Below are 19409 nucleotides of genomic sequence, written 5' to 3'. Positions count from 1 at the left end.
TAGTCAAGCCAGCATGTCTTTGGGAGGTGGGAGAAATCAAAAGCACCTGAGGAAATTGAATACAAACATGCAAACTCCACACAATAGGTGTCTAGTTTGGAACTGAACCCAGGACCCGACATCTACTGTATGCAGAAGCATTAACCACCAGTATATTGAAAGTGATTATACTTCAAGTAATGAACTGAGAAACAAAAATTCAAATGAAATGAAGTGAAGTAAGGCATTTAATAGGAACTAATTATTTACTATTAACTCATCCAAGAAAAATAATTTTCATACAGATGCACTGTCTCCTGTGTTAAAGAGCTAACAGCTTTAAGAGCACACTTTAGTAATCGATTGCAAGGTGTCTTCCCTAAACTAAAGCAAGCTGATCATCTCCAGGATGGCCTTTGTGTTCAATCACAGACATTCATTTGCACAGCACCCGTGAAGGGAAGCAGAAAGAACTGCAGACGATTTCTATCATAACAAGTGAAAACCAAGAAGCAGACATTACATGCAGTCTCTGAGATGCTTTCAGCTCTTCCCATACAACAGTGGCCTGGAGAACAAACAGGGGGAATGCAAACAGATGATGAGCATAACTACAGTACCTACAGTGTTATTAGCTTTCACCTACTGTATCTAGATGAGCACTAATTACATTTACAAATAACAATTAACTGGCATAGATGAAGTACAGCATCTTTATTGATGTAAAAAGAATTCATGATACTTTGTCAAATACATACGGTGATTAATCACCATCATAAATCAGTACTATAAGAACAACATTAGAACCCTTGCAAAGTAAATCATGCAAGGCTGTGTATGAACTCTTTTCCTCTAGCAGTGGCTGAAAGAAAATAAATGCCAGCTTCTGTTGGTTTATGTATTAGATACTTATAATTTACTTACACAGTATTTACTGTTTAACTTGTTTCTAGTTGTTGAATACTGAATACTTCTATGCTGCAGACACTGTACAACTACAGTATGAGACAGGTGTTCCAATTGTTCAGTCACAATGGAATACTTTTATAAGAATAGAAAGATGATCCTTCTTAGTGATTCTACCAACAGTGCCTAATCTTTTGATGTGCTAAAGCTTATACTTCTGTTTATAGAACAAGAGGTTTTTCAGTATGAATTTAACAAAGTAAAATTCTAGCAAAATTCAGCAGGCATCTTGTATATATACTGTATTTGTTTCTGTTTTGGAAAAGACAGCTTTAGTTTTTGCTATTATTTATCATAGCGTCAGAGACTGGAACTTTTAAACATGTAAGCCTAAAATGATATATCAGTCATTTTTAAAACACTCATGGCAATATGGTGAACTCAATAGTGGATTCATATTACAATGTGCACTGTGTTGCATAAATGTACAAGCCTGCCTGGAATTACTTAACAACGTGTTGAGCTTGCAAAAAGTAAGGACAAAACTTCACAACAAAACAGCACCACATTTCACTCAGTTTGATCCAGTCAGAGAAACAAAAAAATAGGTTATAAAGTTATGTAAGAAACCAACCAAAACATATACAATGTATATAAATGCATATAAAACATCTCTCATGTCCACAAACAGAAGAAAAGGAGCTCTTACACTTCAGCAAATTGTTATTGCAATCTTTACAAATATACAGAAAAGCACAGCCCACAGAAATGTGCAAAATGATACACAATATCTCCTGACGTTATCCACTGCAACCGCAGTTTGTGGTTTCTGTGCTGTGTGGAGATTCAGGAATAATCTCCAAGGCTGAAAGAGAGAGCCTGGGCGTCTCTAACTATGCTGAAGGGGGCACTGCCAAGGACGGGCAAGGGGGAAGACGGAGGGCTTACTTGGATGTTGATCTGCTTGTCCTGCAGCATCCTCTGCAGCTCCAGCAGGCTGGCCTTCAGCGTGCGGAGCTTCAGGGCGAGCTGCTCGGCTTCATCCCGGGTGTGTGCTTTCCCCTCCAGCAGCAGGCTCTCACTGTGCACCGACAGCTCCGACAGGGACAGCACCTTCTGCTCAATCTCCAGGAGCATGTTCTGCAGCAGCAGGAACAGAGACGCAAACTCAAACATGCCCCCGCCAGCCGCCGCCACCTGCTGCTCGCCTGGTCACTCAAGTCAGCTTCAGCGGAAGGGCGGTCTGGGGCCTACCTCGGCCCCATCTGACAAGCTCACTAAACACTGGGCTCCTCGCATCCTATGCCGGCAGACTTATATTGTACGACTTTAAAAGAAGTCCATTGTATTCCCTTCTTTTGAAAAAAAAAAAACAACAACGAAAAACGATATACGAGATGGGGGAATAAAAAACAAAATGCAGAAATAAAAATAAAGAAAAGTGAAGATAAGCCCGACAGCCAGGGCTGTGTTTCAGCAACAAGTGTTGCTACAAAAATCCAACTGCCTTATTCATTCAGAGTCTGAACCATGACGTCCCTGCATAATGGCCTCGAACAGATCATTCACAGGCACGCAACCAGGTCCTTCCCCTGATCTGCACCAGCCTTTTGCTTGGATATGCACTTCGTCTATCCTCCCCCCCTGCATCCAGGACTAGCAATCCATTGATTAGCTCATGTCGCTATCCCTAGCGACCCCGACTCGTGCTGAATAGGCCACAGGAACTCGGAAACATACGCATAATCTTCTTAAGACTCAACAGCCGCTTAACAGTCCAGCCTCCTGAAGAGCTTGCTTATCTTAACTAATATTTTTGTTTACTCCCTACAGTGTGGATTCACCGCATCATCTGTTCTTGTGAAGACTTTGCTTCAGATGTCAGGAGACCAGCAAAGCGGGACAAATGTCAAATTTCCTCAAGCTCTGTGAGCGGCTCATCTGAAAACAAAAGAGGTTATTTCCCTTGGCAACTATTGGGTGGTGTACAAAGCTGGGCAGTAAGAAGGAATGCAGGCTGTGCGAGACCATCACAAAGCCAGAGGGGTCAAATCAGAGGGAGCCCTGAATCGCTTTTCAACTGCTGACTTTCAGAATACACAGGAAACTTGGAAGAAAATTATATTTAAAATATTTTAAGATGTTTCTGCTTATTGTTTTAGTTTGTTTGTCTTATGTTCAAATACATTTTAAAATGTCTGTTATCATACCAATATATAAAATATCACGTTTTCACATGAACAAGTGCATGCGAGTTTTCAAAATTTCTGCCTATTTAAGCCTCTCTGGGAAGTAGAGGTGGAAGTGAACTAGGTCAAATTGGACGCAATCTGAAAATCCAGATCCTTAACTGAAGGTAATATTTTGCTGTAGAATTTCTTTTATCCCTCTTTCTCTCATAATTCCCCTTTGTTATATTCATTCTTTTAAGCTCTTTCTTACTCTTATTCGTTCAGTGGACACTATTTGTTTTAAATCAGGACACAATTAGTAATTGAATAAAAAAGAACTACAATATTCCAGACAGCACAATTCTGGCTAATTTTGATAGTCATTTAGAAGGCTGTAAATGTCAGCCTTCTAAATGGCTATCAAAATTAGGGTCTACATGATGATTCAATGATTCATCAATACGTCTCAATGGGAAACTGATACAAAACTATAAAAAAAGATACAGCAGCATTTAGAATCCTATTCCAAAGCTGTTCGCCACCCCCCTGTATTACCTGGCAGTCAGTGAGCTGCTCCTCCATGTCCATCGTCTCCTGGTTGGGCCGCAGAGCTGTGGTCAGAGAGGCCCGGGTGCTGAGCAGCCAGTGGTCCAGCTCATCTGCCTCGCTGTGGTACCGCTGCAGGGCCTGCTCCTGTCTCTGCTCCTCCAGCTGCTCATTGAGCCGTTCCTGCACACCAATACACTCCATGAGCACGGAGACCACTCTTGCTCCGCACGGCAACAAGACCTTAACTCAAGGTAACCCAAGAGGAGGATAACAAAACTTGATAGGGTTTATACAGAGTACAAAGTGTTTCATACCTGTTTATCCTTGTGACTCAGTGCTACTGTAGCTAAACAGTTTTCATTTCAAATCATTTACCCAAGACTACATTTGTCAGAGACACTGTGATAAATTACTCAGGCTTCCTTACCACAGAGAGGTTCTGTGCTAAAATATATGGGCAGAAAGATTTCAGTTCTCTGTGTTCTCTTTGATCTTCCAAACACTGAAAACATGGTAGAAGACTAAGGAAGCTCGCAGTATGTCTAGTTATGAGACCACAGTGTGCAGCCCCTTCCAGAATGTTTGACTCATTTCCTCAGAAGTGTGCCACAATGCTGAGTCAACTCATCGAGGGGCTCCAAGGATAGAAGGGCTGCCCAGTCAGTGATGTCACTGTGTAAAATACTAGGTTCATATGAAGAGAGTTCCTCACTTTCCTCTTCAACAATGCCTGAGTGTATCCTATTTTACTGTTCGTTTCTTATTTAGATGGTGCTTATTTTCACATTGTTTCAACAGATAATTCTGGAATATTTTTTTTAAAAAAGAAAGATAAACACAAACACGAGGTGCGTAGACTTGTTAAAAACATGAGAGACAATAAAAATTGCTTTAAAAAAATGTCTACCGCTTCTTTTTCTGACCCAGTGTGGAATTTGTCTCTGTAAAACAGCAATGCCAAAATGCCAAAGTGGAAAAAAAAACAGCCATTATCAGAATTCTGCTTATTCCTGGTAATATCAGCTTAAATCACAGCAGTGCCAGAGACTCCTGTATGCATTATTCTGAAGAGGGCTCTGACAAGTTAATGAGATAAGAGGCAATGAAAGACACGAGAATTTTACAATATAGACAGGAACAAAAATCTGAATCAATCGAAAACACAAATTAATCCCAGTTTTTGAATGAAACATCACCTCAAGAAGCTGACGCTTTCCTGATGCCTTCATGCGGATGGTGGCCATCCTCTCAGCCAGCACGGTCAGCGTGGACTGCATTGCCAGCTGGTCAGCAGTATCCGTATCCATATTGTCAGCCACCAGCTCCTCAGCAAAGCATGTCTGCAACTCATTGATCTCATCCTGGAGCATCAAGATCTCGTCCATTAGGGCCTGTGCATGATAAAGCCAGTTAAAGAAGAAAAAAATGTTTTAAAACAGAGGATTCCAGCTAGATTAAACTGTTGTAAAACTACTGATATATATACAGGTAACCGTATATAACGGATGTTTGTGTATTAATGACACTGTACGTTTATTAGTACCTTGCAAAATGGATAGGATGATAAAATAGTAGGTTTATTTTATAGGGAATGTACTTATCCATTAATGGATATGGATATTTATGGAACATTGGGATATGAGTCTTATCCTATTAAATTCTTCAAGAAATTGTGAAACAAGATCGATGCCAACACTTCTTTCAAATAGTTTCTTTAGTAAAACTCTTGTAGTGCAAAAAGACCTTACAAGAGGCTTTCTTTAAAACCATAAAAGGAATTAGAGACAAATAACTTAATCCAACTTAATTAAACCAGAACTAATGATGTTTCCTATAATATGTTTGAATACATTTCTGTTTCTGTGATGACATTATCTGCAGACGGTAGAAATGCTTTTTGAATTTATTTTCACTTAATTACATATAGGAGATTAAAGGAAGGCCCAGGGTGAGTGAGAATGAAGTTCTTCAGTCAATTCAATAAAAATTGGATAACTGGTTGAAAATCAAAAAGTATAGGCTAACACACACTTTTAAATTGATAAACAAACCAGATTTTATTTCATTGGAGTATGAAATCTTATATGCCTAAACCATATTGCAAAATGCCAAAAAGTTAACTTCAGTACATAAATTAAGATAATTTTATAGAATATTACATACTGTACTACGGGACCTGGAGTTATGCCTTGCTAGAGAGATGAGCTCAATCTGAAAGTTGTCTGAACAAAAACACTTTTTCAAAGAATACAGGAGCCTTGCGGAGCCTTCTTCGGGTGTGGACCCGTTTCCACTGTGGAGCCTACCGGACCCACACCCGAAGAAGGCTCCACAGCAGAATCGTTGTCTTTTCAGTATGGAATAAACCATTACTTGTTCCTCATAAGTATGATTATATGTTATGTAGTACAATGATTTTGAACCCCTGGAATTTTCTTATCATGCTCCAATTACCTCATTTGTAGATCTGAAAAACCCGTCCAACTCTCTGCAACAAATGACTAGCTGTTTTACAGAGAATATTTGTGTACTCTTGACATCCTGGAGGAATGACGTCATCCAAATAGACTGCATAAATGCTTTCTTTTCAATGAAAACATCACTTTGCCATAATCTGTAGATGGGGATCATTCTGTCATAGTCTGAGAAAAGCATGTACACTAACACAAGTAATTAGTCTACAGTACTTTATCATCCTGCAGGACAAGTCTGTTTTAAAAGATTTTGGAATGAAGTATGACTATTTGAAGTTTGACAGAGTTCATTACTTTAGTGTAACAATATCATATATAATAGGAAAACAATACTGATGTATCACCTGATGGGCAGCCATCTGGCTCTCTGGAGTCTTGTCATCCTTCAGTGCTTCATTGAGCTTGACTTCAACAGATTCCATCTTGGTAGAGATTGATTGAAGTGAATCCTGGTACTTCTGCTGTCGCTCGAGAGCTTCGTACAAAGTCCTCTGCTTTTCACTGATCTGAAAACAGCAAAGCTAAAATCAAATACCCTTTCAATCTGTCAGATGAAAAGGTGTCGGAAGCTCACTTTAACAGAACTGCAGAAAAACAAGACTTTTATTGTGATCAGGGCCAGGGGCCATTTAGAGACAACTTGTCTCTATAATTATGAATTTGGGAACTTGAACTGTGTTTTTCATTTGTCAAGTGATTTGTGGTTTTAAATATATCTGAACAGGAGTAATACATTAAATAAGAGAAATCTAATACCCCGAAGTTAATCATACTGTACTAATTTTCTGTTATGCTGTACAGATTATTTTCCCCCAAATCATTTATAAATGTTCAGAAAACTGCATAGTAGTCTTGTCTTGTACTGTAGTGAGGAAATTGAATTACATGCAGTTGTCAAAAAAGTAGTGATACAAACATGGAATTATTCATAGAGATGTGAATAAAAGAATTAGACCAAAGCCATGATATCAGAGATCACATCAAGGTTTCTGTCTCTTCAATGCCAGGCTCTGGTGTCTGTTCAGGTCACTTACCACATTCTTCAGGGTCTCCCATGAGCGCTGCAGGTCGTCCAGATTGGCAACAGCAGCAGACTCCAGTCCTGCCTCGTACAGCTCTGGTGGAGGCACTTTGCTGGGCTGAATCTTACCAGCTGCTGTCTGCAACTGTTTAGCAGATAATGCTTGACAATAAGTAATGTCCTATAAGCATGAAGCACAGCACTGCACTTTCAGATGAACTAGAAGAGAGGCTTTCGTTCTATGCATTTCATCTAAATTTTTATATAACACAGCCTGTAAATCATGCCTAATAACTAAGTTTCTAAGTTTCCACATTAGGACAATGGAACGTGATTGTATCTGCTCTGTTCACCCAATTTCTCATAGCAAGGTGGATGCTTAGATTTTTCTCAAATTTAATTTTATAGCTAGTAGTATCTAAAACCAAGATATTCTCACACTGCTGAAGATGAAATGTTATTTATTCAAGTACTTCAACCAGCTGAGATCATACAGTATGTAGAGCAAGATCTTAAATATCAAGAGTCAAAACAAAAGTCCCATCAATTTATCTGTGGCAAAAAGTCTGTGAAGGGTAAGTGGTAGCTATCTTAAGTAAATTCAAGTGCACCTGATCCATTTTTATCACTATTTTCAGAAGGATAAAATCTTTAGAAACAGTTTAAAAAGTACAATTCGGAAGCGCACTGCTGCCACTAAGGAAAAAAATCCCTCACCCATATCTCATAATTATGAGAAAATTCTCTCGGAAATATGACTTTACATACTTTATGTGCTCACAGGATAGCATGATTGTTGCATAATACCTATATCAAGTAGGTACTGTAGCTACATCAGCATGCGTAGGCCGCAAAGGAACACGTTAAAGGTTTATTCTATGCTGCAAAGAGAAGAAAAGAAACAACATTTTGGCTGTGAGGGCTTTACAGCCGAAATGTTACTTTTTTTCTCTTTTTTTATTCCATGTTGAAAAGATTTTAAAAAAGAAACATTTAGTCTGTGAAACCCTCACAGCCAAAACATTGTGTCATGTAAGAGATCAAAGCAATGATGGTTCCGTTATGAACAATCACTTCCACTGCTTAAAACTGCAAGTCCACACGTAGCGATATAAGTATTGTAACAGATACGGCCAACATTGCAGGGTGTGCGAGCCGGTTGCCAGGACAGTGACGTCACCGCTGTTCCCTGTGAGTAGCAGGTACCTTAACCGCCGGGCTGGGGGGAGATCTCCCTTTAGCTCAGCTGGCTGGTTCCCTGTTGAGTGACGCCGGAGACCCGGGTCCGAGCCCCAGCGGTGGAGGGGTGACCTGAGGCGGGAGCCACGAGGGCGCAAACGCACGAGAACCCGAAAGCGCTATAGTATTAAAGGAATAAATTAAAGGTTTATTCCATGCTGAAAACAGAAGAATAGAAACACAACGTTTTGGCTGTGAGGGCTTCACAGCCAAAATGTTGTATTACATTTTTTCTCTTTTTAGCATGGAATAAACTTTTAATTTATTCATTTATTCAGCATGGAATAAATTTGGAATAAATAGAGAAAAAAGCATAGAATAAATAAAAAGAAAAAAAGTAACAACATTTCGACTGTGAAGCCTTCACAGCCAAAATCTTGTGTTTCCTTTCTTCTCTTTTCAGCATGGAATAAACCTTTAACATGTTCCTTTGCAGCCTACGCATGCTGACATAGCTACCTACTTGATATAGGTATTATACGACAATTGTGCTATCGCGTGAGCACATGAAGTATGCGAGAATTCATAATTCATAATTATTAGAATCTTTCTGAATTACTAGATAAGGGTGAGGATTTTGTTTTTCCTTGGTGGCAGCAATGCGCTTCCATAGTAAAAGACTTTTCCAGTGTGTTTTTGTTTTAAGTTAAAAAAACTACCAGAAAATATTTGCGTTTGTTATTGAGCCACACTCATGTACACAGATCACATGTACAGGTGGAAGTGCTCAATGGCTGTTACAGAGCAAGATACAGTACATTTTCCAGATGAGTGCATGGAACTTAATTAATGTATCCCTCTGGCCCATCTAGTTTGTTTGGCTTTTGATAGCTAATTGATCAGAGGGTTTCATCCTGCTGTTTCTAGAAAGAAGTGATGGTATCATTTTGACAAGGTACTCTCATTTCCTCTTATCTGAGATTTATCATCTGAGAAATGAAAGGGTGAACAAAAATTCTAGTCAATGTCAGAGCTTTGATTAGAAAGATTGGAACAGAAACTAACAATATTAATTAAAACCCTTTGTACTTTAAGCATCAGTTCAGCCGCTGACCCACACTTCAAGCTGGCTCTATGATTACTCAAGTTTTATATAAATAATAAAACATAAAGTGAATATATCAATGGTCAAAGTACATCAATTTCATTTACTATATATATACTGTAACAGCTCACACTGCTTTGGACCAAAATGCACTAAAAATAAAAATAGCAAAATGAACATTTGTGGCAATTATGACATACAGCAGATTTTTCTGACAGTTTGCTTTAATCCCTGAGAGATTTCAGGATTGTGTATTTATGAAGGCACTGTAAGATTAATATGCCTCAAAACTGGCTTAGAACTCTCTGCATTAGAGTCAAAGGCAGCACAGTTTTATTTGCACAAATTCAGTTTTATTTTGTTATTGTTGCATTATTATTTACTTTATTTCAAATAGAAAGTATCCTTAAAAGAATGAACAAGCATCCCATTTTTTTCCACATTACCTCAGTAGACAGTTAGGCCTGCACACAGCATAAAAAGAAGATGCTATACACTGATGATGCTTACGAAGATGAAGGTTAAGTTTTAATTTTGTTTGATGCATGATTTTGGAAATACCTTTAAGTGTTAGAAGTTGAAATGTTTAAAGTATATTATGAATAAAGAATGGTTTTGAAAAAAAAAAATCACCTGCAAAGAGCAAGAATATGTTTATAGGGGTTGTCCTAAGAGTGAAAAACCTGTAAGTACTAGTTTGAAGCATTTTTCTCCTTATCTTTGTTAAAACTTGTTGCTTTAGCAGGGTTTTGCATGGAACACATCTTCAGATCCTGGCTGCACAATTACTAATTTTTGAAATCTTACATAAATTAAAATTGTGTATCCCTCTGAATACCTATGTAAATTAGAATAAAAAGAAGCGTATCTTACAATTTCTGTTATATTGCTGCAGTAATACAACTACTGTGCCAGATCTTAATCCTTTCCTTCTAGCTTCCGGGAGTTGCTAAAGCTACTTTTGTAATTCCACTAATAGAAAAATAAAAATATGAAAATCTGACAGCTGTTCAACCTGTCAAAGACAGAAAGTCATGTTTAATTTGGAGTCTTAGTGCACAGGAGGCAAATGCTTCCTCAATTACAAAAACAAACCCAGGTCTTTCAGTCTCATGCTATATTAGTATTAAGTCACAAGGCTTGAATTCTAAAACATACAGTATGGCTTAAATTTAACCCTGAGGCCTACTTCCATGCAGAAACCTGCAGGACATGTGCAGCGAGAGCCCAGATGGTGGTACCTGGTTAACGGAAGCATCATTGTTAGCCACAGGTGAAGGGGAGCGACAGGCAGGTGGGGAGGAAATCTCACTGTTGGTTCCCTCTTCCCCAGACTCCTCTGTGACAGGTGAGAGGAGTGTGTGGCAGCGACCAGCGGTCATCTGACACACAAGAGGGCAGGTTAGGAGAGAGTGAGTACACCAACCACCAGAGGGGAAGACGGAGAGAAAGATCAGAAAGATAACCAAATAAGACGGTGTTTATTAAAAGCACAGCAGAAAAATATAGGCAATTGTATATGTTTTCTGAAGCATTTTCAAGATGATAATTTTTTTTTAAATGAAATTACAAATTAAAAGACACCAAGCACAATGTCTAAATTTCCTCATGAAGATATTTAGGCTGTCACAGCAAAATTATGTGGAGAACACTACATAAAAACCTGCTTTGTGGACAACGTTATAAAATATTTTAAGAGTTTGGTCTAATTGAAATAGTGAAGGGTACCATTTATATAAGAACATTGTAATTGAATGAAAAGGCACAAAGTCTGTAAGTTTTACAGACTTACATTAAATTGAATGTTTGCCTCCATGTTCCACTGAAGTCAAGAAATTCAGTTTAAGTCGAAGATCAAACCCAATCTGGCCAAATGTTTTAATTTTAAAACCTGAAATGCTGACTGAAACAATTTTCAAGTCCCATAAATAGTCTCAAGTAAGGTATTTCACTCTTATTGGTTCTTTACATACAGTAGAGACAACTGTAAGCCACTCCGAATAAAAGCATCAGTCAAATAAATAGTTGTGCCTTTAAAAAAGATTTTAGTGATTAAATCAGTATGACAGTGCTACACCTCCATTGAGGGTCTAAAATTCTGTGAGAAACAGAAAGACCCGCTGAAATGGATTGTGTTTCCCTGACACTTTTTGCTGTAATTTGCTCCTCCACCATATTACACCATAGATTTGTCGTCATTCCGAGTGAGGGCTCTATTACTGCCGCAGCAAAAATATATTCATATATACACAGCATATTCTTACCAAAAATGAAAAGTGCAGGTTACTTTACATTAAGCTTCACTGAAGCAGAACTGATATGAAAACAGGCAGCAAACTACAGTTTGATTAGTGAAGTTCCTGGCAAGTCCAGGTGATGAGCAGCAGGCTGTCGCAGGAGTATAGAGTTAAGAGCGTGTGAAGCCTGTTCATCAGTTAAACACAAAAAAAGGCACTGGGTTACCAGGGCAGCCACAGGCCACGGCTCTTACCATCACCACAGAGGGGTGAGTAGCAGGGTGTTTGGAGAGGACCTCAGCATCCAGCTCATCAAGGCCTTCTGACAGCCCTTCCACCTCTGTGACAGTCAGCAGCATTGTGGCATGCTTGGCTTTCATTGTCAGCATCTTGCATTTGGAATTCAGGGAGGCGATCTGCTCCTGGTAACCTTTAATCTTCTGGGCTAGCTCCTGTGAAAACATTTTGATCGTCAGTGCAGAGACGGCAGAGAGCACCAAAAACAAAAGACAGCCTGAAGCTCTAAGCAGGGGGAAAAAAAACAAAATAAATCAATAAGCAAGGACACAGTACCGCACAAACTAGGAGGAGTAGGATTTCATCTTTCTGTTTATGAAAAAGCGCGAGCTTTGCCGTTGTATCAAAGCGCAGTCAGACCAATGAGATCGCAGACAGAGCTCTGACACAAACTGCACCAGCAGCAGTGTCTCGGGACTCCCACTGCAGACAGGATGTTAGGCTGTGAGGTTCGGCACAGAGGCGGAACAGAAATTCCACTGCGGCAGTCCAACCATAAAGCAGAGCAGCAGAGGCAGACCAGCTGCAGGAAGCTTGGTTTTGTTTGCTGCCCTCCTCTAGAAGATTCTTCATAACAAAAGAGCTGGAAATAGCAGCCCTGACACTCCTGTGTACGAGTTCAGCTGAGCTAGACTCTGTCCTGCAGGCCCAACCCCCCACTCCCCTCTATCCCCAGATGGCCAATGCCTTTGTAATTAGGTCATGTGATGACTGAAACTGTAAAAAATGCACTGCTCAGCTACAGAGCCTAAACTCTACCTAAGACCCATCTTACTGCAATATATTCTCAACAGTTTCACATCAAATGCAAGAACTAGCTCTTCAGAGACAGTACAGTGCATCAGCAGAGGTGCTACAAGAAATGACAAATACATGACAATAAATAATATGATACATGAGTATTTGCTGAACCCCAGAATATACTTAATTTTGAAATTGTATTGAAAGCTTTCTGATTAAGTAAATTACAATGGTAAAAAGACTTTGTACAAAACTAAAATGTCACCTAATATTTAATTACTATTTGTTACCTATTATTTTTTGTCAATTTCCAGTTCTCTTATACCTCAAAATATGTAGACTCCTGAGGTATTAAAAATTTCATTTGGGAATTTTGAACAAAAACAAGAGGTTCATGTTTTCTTTTCTACAGTAAAACTGTTTTAGTCTAAACATTGCATATATATTAATGAACCATCTAAATAGACTTAGAAGTTTTAGCCATGGACAGCTGTTTCCATTATTAAGGCTCAACAGTGTGGTCAAGTTGGCTCTTTTTAAGATTAAGCAGTCACTATGAATCATGGGAATGTGAATAAAGAAAGGTCAGTTGTCTCTGGTTGCTCAACTACTGTATAGTCAGTACAGTATATGTAAAGGTCTTTTTAGGTGCTTCTAATGTTTTGCATTGTGAAATTGCTTTAGCTTACTAATGTACTGTACATTATATATTCCCATAAATGACAGTATATTGACTGCTTTATCTGAAAATGCACTCTGAAAGATGATCCTTGTGAAATACATACATACTGTACTTGAATCCTTTAATAAATATTCAAAATTCTCTCCACATTGTACCTCTGCTTTACCCTCAAATCTCTCCTGAGATCTCTTCTTTAAAATCTCTAAATCATTAATTTGCAAATTTGGTGGACTGCATTTTAAAATACTTTTCAGTGTATAAATAGTGAAACGATTTAAGAGCAAGAGGGCAAGTAAGTAAATCCCATTATGTAAAATCTTCTTGATTTATATTTTTAGACGATGTCATGAATGATGTCATGAATGTTATCAAGACGGTTTTCGAAGCTCACATTTTTTAGACAGATTTCTGTTTCCAGGTTTACCTCATGGTGAAGGATCTGAGCCTGCAGCTCCTGGATGTTGCTGGTGGAGACGGGCCTGTCCTGGATGACGTGGTGAGCTTCCTCGATCAGGCACTGCAGGTGCTTCACCTCCAGCTCATACTGCTCGTACTGCACGACTGCCTCCTGCATAGACACACAGACTCCCCCTCCTTAATACAGCCGCGCACGTCTTCACTTTAAGGGCCTATTCATGAAGACCTTAGCCCTCAGTGAAAACCAAACAGCAATGCACTTCCTACACTGGTGAATATAATAATAATTACAATAATTCCTTACACATATATCGCACTTTTCTAGACACTCCCCACCTGGATGATGCAACGGCAGCCATAGTGTGCCAGAATGCTCACAGTAATCAGAGTGGAAGAGAACAGAGTGATGAAGCCAATTCATAGATGAGGACTATTACGGGACCATAACTAGTAAAGGACAGGGGGAAATTTGGCCAGGACACCAGGGTACCACCCCTACTCTTTTCGAGAAATGCACTGGTATTTTTAATGACCACAGAGAGTCAGGACCTATGTTTTACATCTCATCTGAAGGATGGTGTAATGTCCCCTTCACTATACTGGGGCATTAGGACCCACACAGACCACAGACCTAGTGCCCCCGCTAATACCTCTTCCAGCAGCAACCTTAGTTTTTCCCAGGAGGTCCCCCACCCAGGTACTGAGCAGGCTCACATCTGCTGAGCTTCAGTGGATTGTCAGTTGTGAGCTGCAGGGTGATATGGCTGCTGGTTGATATGATAAACCCAGCAGAGTTGGCACACAGAGGTGTGGTCCTTTTGAACTCTCACCTGCAGAATGTTACACTGCTGGATGGCAGTGTGCTGCAGCTGACTGGCCTCCTGCTGCAGCCCCAGCGCGGTCTGACAGATAGGCAGGCTAGTGACCACCTCCTCTGGGATCCGCAGGGCACTCTGACACACCTGCACCGCATGGACTTTCTGCTTGAAGCCCTCCATCTCAGTCAGCAAGCGCTGCAAAGCCAGGTAAAAATAAAACTCCACACTCTATACAATTCAGAATAATCAAAGTATGGATACAGCAGCTCTCCATTAGATGCTGTATTTCATCCATGTGTGTTCATTTATACTGTAGATGTGTATACTCTGTAATGATGTACAGTATATAGACCTGAAGTCCTCCTCTCATAAAACTTGTTATGTTATTATGTTCTTACAGTACCTGTCTTTGGGCAAGTTGCTCCTTCAGGCTCAAGCGGGCCAGTTCAGGTGAGGTCAGGGTGATTTGGGTCTGTTCCAGTGCCGCATGCAGGGCTTTCACTTCACACTCAAATCTCTCCATGTCCTGAGGGACATGAAGTGCATTTAAATGGGTGTAGAATACTTCCTCAAAAGAACTTGTGTGTATGAATAGATTTTCCGTTTACAATGGTGGAAATGTTTCATAAACAGGTAGAAATGAGTCAATATTGCTCTTTTCTGCACCATTTCTGCAAAAATTGGTGCCAGTATTGAATATTTTATTTAGGAGGTACTGAATTTGGGAGTGACAAGCCTACCTTACATTTTTTATAGAGTTCTCCCTTTAGGCCATTAATATTCATAATCAAATGCAAACAAATGAATCATGAAGAAGATAACCAAAGGAATCACAAAAATAACTAAAGACTATGATATAAGCTAGGAAACTAAGTAATACTTAACCATTTATCATATCAATTATAATGTAGGTCACTAATAATTACACCATTCACTTTTCATGAAATTGCTTGATGTTTGCAACAGGGAAAGGTAACTGACAACATACTGTAGTTTAGTTTAGCTAAATGTTTTCAATGTGTTCAGAAATAATTTTTAAATTGTGTTACTGTTTTATTATTTTCTAGTACATCTTTAGAATGTTATTCACCTTTGATGAACAAAAACTAAAAAATGATTTCCATTTACTTTGGTAATATTTTTATCATTTATGCATTCTTGTTTTTATCCTGCAAAAAACTACACCCCAAACAGGCTAAACTCTCATCATCTGAGCTGTCTATACAATATTTCCTCTGTAATTTTACAAAAACATTGTTTCTTTCCATGTGGAAGAAGGAAAACTACCAAGGTTATCAAATTTACATTAGATTGGATTTTCTATTAAGCTCCATAAAGAATTAAGCCAGTTCTAGTAAATACTATATTTCTCTGAATATGGATTACAGTGTCCCTCTGTGTCTTTCAGGCTATAAGGGATAAAAAACCTGAAGTATTATGTTGTTCTACAAGCCCAATACAAGATTAGTGCAGTCAAAGCAAACACTGCTGCGCTAGTTGAAATAATTTAAAATTATGCTTTAGAATCTATGGGCATGCTCAAGTTAAACCTCTTTTTAACACGCTCTCTAGTTTCTCAGAGCATTGATATTTGTACAGTCTGTGTGAAACACTCCAGTTTTGTTCAGTGAGTTTAAAAAAAAACAGGTAACACTGCATAAGGCTAGTTGCTTTAGAACAAAATATATTATAAAAGTACATATGACATATAATCATTTGGTAAACAGACACCTTGTTTAATTGGATCCCCTTTGAATTGGAGGCCCTGCTCAGGAACTAGACAAAGGTTGTGAAGGGCCAGCTTCTGCTAAGACTTTGGCGCCATTGGATTTTGAGGACCACTGTTTTATTGGGCCCGATTCCTGCGGCACACTGAACGGACCACATGTCGGTCCGGTCGGCCCGGAAGCGGCAGTACCTTGGCTGCGTCCTGCAGGTTCTGCAGGCGGGTGCGGATGGCCTGCTGCAGCTCCTCGGCCTGCCGGCTCAGCTCAGACACCTGCAGGGTCATGGCCTCCGTGTGCAGCACTTCCGACAGATATTCAGCCTTCTCTGCCATGGCCTCCAGGTCGCTGTGGATCTCTCTGGACTCGCGCAGTACAGACTGACATCGGCAAACAGAGTGCAGGAGGACATTCGTTACGAAGTCACATGTGAGGAACAGAGGGAACAGCTGAGGTAAAATTCAATTACAGTAAATCCTCGATGTAACAGACCCCTATTTAACGGATTTCGGATTTAATGGACAAAACGGTTTAACGATTTAACGGTTCATATGTCGGTTCTTCCCTATTATTTTCCTGTTGATACAGTATGTCGGTATTTCAGTACTTCCCCGTAATAGTCTGGTTGATATGTCGGTACAGTATGTATGTACTTCGTCAGTCGTGCTGCGAAAGTAGCATATTTAGTATATAGATCATTCTATCGCAACTACTGTATATAATGTTCAGTTTTTTTTCTTGTTTAAAGAGGGTACGGTAGGTAATTTATTATTTATTATTATCTAATGCATGATATGTAATATGTAACGAAATTTGTAGTTTTTCACGTAAATATGGGTGGCGTTGTGCTTCAAAATATATTACTTGTTATTTAACGGACTTTTGGTTTCATACAGATGCTATTTTACAGATATTTGGATTTAGTCTGTAAAATCTAGGATACTCTGTACTTGGAACAAGACTGCAACATGCTGTATGTTACACAGAAGCATGTTGAGGTGACTTCCTTACACAGAAAATGAGCTAAGCATCTAGTTAAAACACATTTTGTTACTGCTGTTGCACAAATTTCATTCACCTGGTAGGTCCTTATCTGGTCGTGGAGGTGTGAAGCTGAACTCCAGACCACGCTGCTTTTCACCAGCGTCTTTGCTTTCTCTGCCCACTTCATGATAAAATCGAGCATTTCATTATACTCATCTAAATGTGTGGCCGCCTAGAGAGCAAAAACAGAAGAAAACAAAAGTAAATATTCAGTGGAACATCCTGAGTTTAAATAAAACAGACAGCCTTAATTAAAGATGGCACCGATGAAAGTAAAGCATTTCTTAGTAATGAGTGATCTGATTTACACTTGGCAGGCCATGTACTGTATTTCTATTGGAGGATCTAAAAACACGTAAAATTAAAATTAAGACAGAGACTGGAGAGCAAGACTGATTTCATTGTAACTCCAGAAATATTACTGTATTTAATCCTTTAGTTACTATGCAACTGTAGTGTGCTTTGAGAATGGGTCTTGGCATGGGGAAGGTACTGTAAGTCTACTCTTAATCTCCAACATATCTCTCAGATGAAGTCCTGGGCTGACTGCTTTAATTACTGCCTCGTTAATTTCGGTTTCTGAGTGTCCCTTCCAAAGGTAGACCAGACTTGTACAGGACAGTTTATCCTTTTGTGCTCCTTCCCCAAACTGTCCACAGATTCTGAATTCTCTTCGGAGAGTCACTTCAGGCACTACAGTGGGCAAACTTATTTCCTCCCCTTTGCTCTCACTTTTGTTGTTTGATCACTTTTTATCACTTAGGGCTGCAACTGGAGCTATTTCTCTATAAGATCATTCATAGATGTTAGCTCATCTTGAGATCATTTCAAAATGGAGGCACTTTGCCTTATTTCTCCAATGAAAGGCAGGAGGTCTTCAAAAAAGTAGGAGTCTTTTCTGTATGACGTACTTCTCCTGGCTGGCTCGGCAAAATATGTTGCACTTCAAGAATGAAACAAAGTATCCATGTACAACACATTTAGTTTTTAAGTATAATGGTTTGCGTTTCGCAGTTCACCACAGTGCAAGCATTTTTTTGTTAGAATGTAACAATTTTTTTTAAAGAATAAGGTTCATGAGTTTGGTCTCGTTCGTGCTGATTGCTGGCCATTTAGTAAAAATGTGGTCGATTTACACCCTAACCTATTATTAACATCACCACTAATAATAATAGAAATACTACTACTAATAATAATAAAACAGAAATTACAATGGAACAGGTCAATCAAATTAGACATTTGTAATGCATTTTGCATTACACAAACCTGATGTGGAAAATGTATTAACATTAATATTTTTCTCTGAAGTTATCATGTAGCTGACCCCTGCTGGTACAGTATATGGAAAGTGCTCAACTTACCTTCTTCAGTTTAGCAGTCTTGTAATCTGCCAGTCTTTGAGTGTGATGATGAATCTCAGTGAGTTTTCCTATGGCATCATTCAGTTGTTTTCCCAAAAGGGGATTTTGCTCCCCAAACTCCTGCACTGACGCATCCAACTCAAGGAGTTTAATTCCACAACTCTCCAACTCATCACAAAGGCACTGAAACAAAAAATATTTTTAATACACTTAATTAATCACTGAGCTCTTTGATTGTGGTATCCCAGACTGAGTGATACACCAGTTCCTACCTCTCGCTAACTACAGTATGGCTTGACATTGGTAACACCCCCAGACCCTTTACTCGTGGAATCAAGGCACAAACAGGCCCCTCACACACTGAGTCACACAACCGACTCTGCTACAATTTTGGAGCCTCCATCAGCTCCTTGCTTTTTCACCAACTTGAAGCACCTGACTCCTGTGTATATGTATATACTGTATATGGTGGAATGATGTCTCAGAGCACCCAACTTGATGTAAAACTAATATTGTAGCAGGTACTGGCTCACTTTGTGTTTTGCCAGGCAGCATCTCACACAAACCAAACAGTTATAACAACTGCTGGCACCACAAGTGCCTAGCCAGTCTGCTCTTTGTCTTCACGTTGGCATAGCCACTAGTGCCCCTATATTGTGCCACTAGAATGCATTAACTAGTAGTTACTGTAGATCCCCTCAAGG

At 39.3% G+C, this 19409-nt stretch overlaps 1 protein-coding gene across 17 annotated transcripts in view; it reads right to left on the bottom strand.

Annotated features, from left to right (window-relative positions):
• LOC148674773 (nesprin-1-like) overlaps positions 1-19409 on the bottom strand; it is a 229771-nt gene that overhangs the window by 72625 nt on the left and 137737 nt on the right. For 9 of the 17 annotated variants that reach the window (XM_088625363.1, XM_088625374.1, XM_088625361.1 and 6 more), the window contains 14 exons: positions 18706-18888; positions 17379-17516; positions 16495-16680; positions 14980-15102; positions 14589-14771; positions 13766-13909; positions 11876-12073; positions 10626-10766; positions 7114-7245; positions 6424-6585; positions 4802-4996; positions 3612-3785; positions 1834-2025; positions 503-547 (listed from right to left, as the gene is read on the bottom strand). In XM_088625363.1, the coding sequence (XP_088481489.1) occupies positions 503-547; positions 1834-2025; positions 3612-3785; positions 4802-4996; positions 6424-6585; positions 7114-7245; positions 10626-10766; positions 11876-12073; positions 13766-13909; positions 14589-14771; positions 14980-15102; positions 16495-16680; positions 17379-17516; positions 18706-18888 (2196 nt within the window). The remainder of the gene's footprint in view (positions 1-502; positions 548-1833; positions 2026-3611; positions 3786-4801; positions 4997-6423; positions 6586-7113; positions 7246-10625; positions 10767-11875; positions 12074-13765; positions 13910-14588; positions 14772-14979; positions 15103-16494; positions 16681-17378; positions 17517-18705; positions 18889-19409) is intronic. The other 8 variants (XM_088625367.1, XM_088625368.1, XM_088625370.1 and 5 more) reach the window with 2 other exon arrangements.

Source organism: Lepisosteus platostomus, chromosome 3 (assembly GCF_059453375.1).
Source record: "Lepisosteus platostomus isolate fLepPlt1 chromosome 3, fLepPlt1.hap1, whole genome shotgun sequence".
In the NCBI taxonomy this organism is placed as follows: domain Eukaryota; kingdom Metazoa; phylum Chordata; class Actinopteri; order Semionotiformes; family Lepisosteidae; genus Lepisosteus; species Lepisosteus platostomus.
The sequence above is the reverse complement of the archived record's forward strand: the minus strand, read 5'-3'. Positions and strand labels throughout refer to the sequence as shown.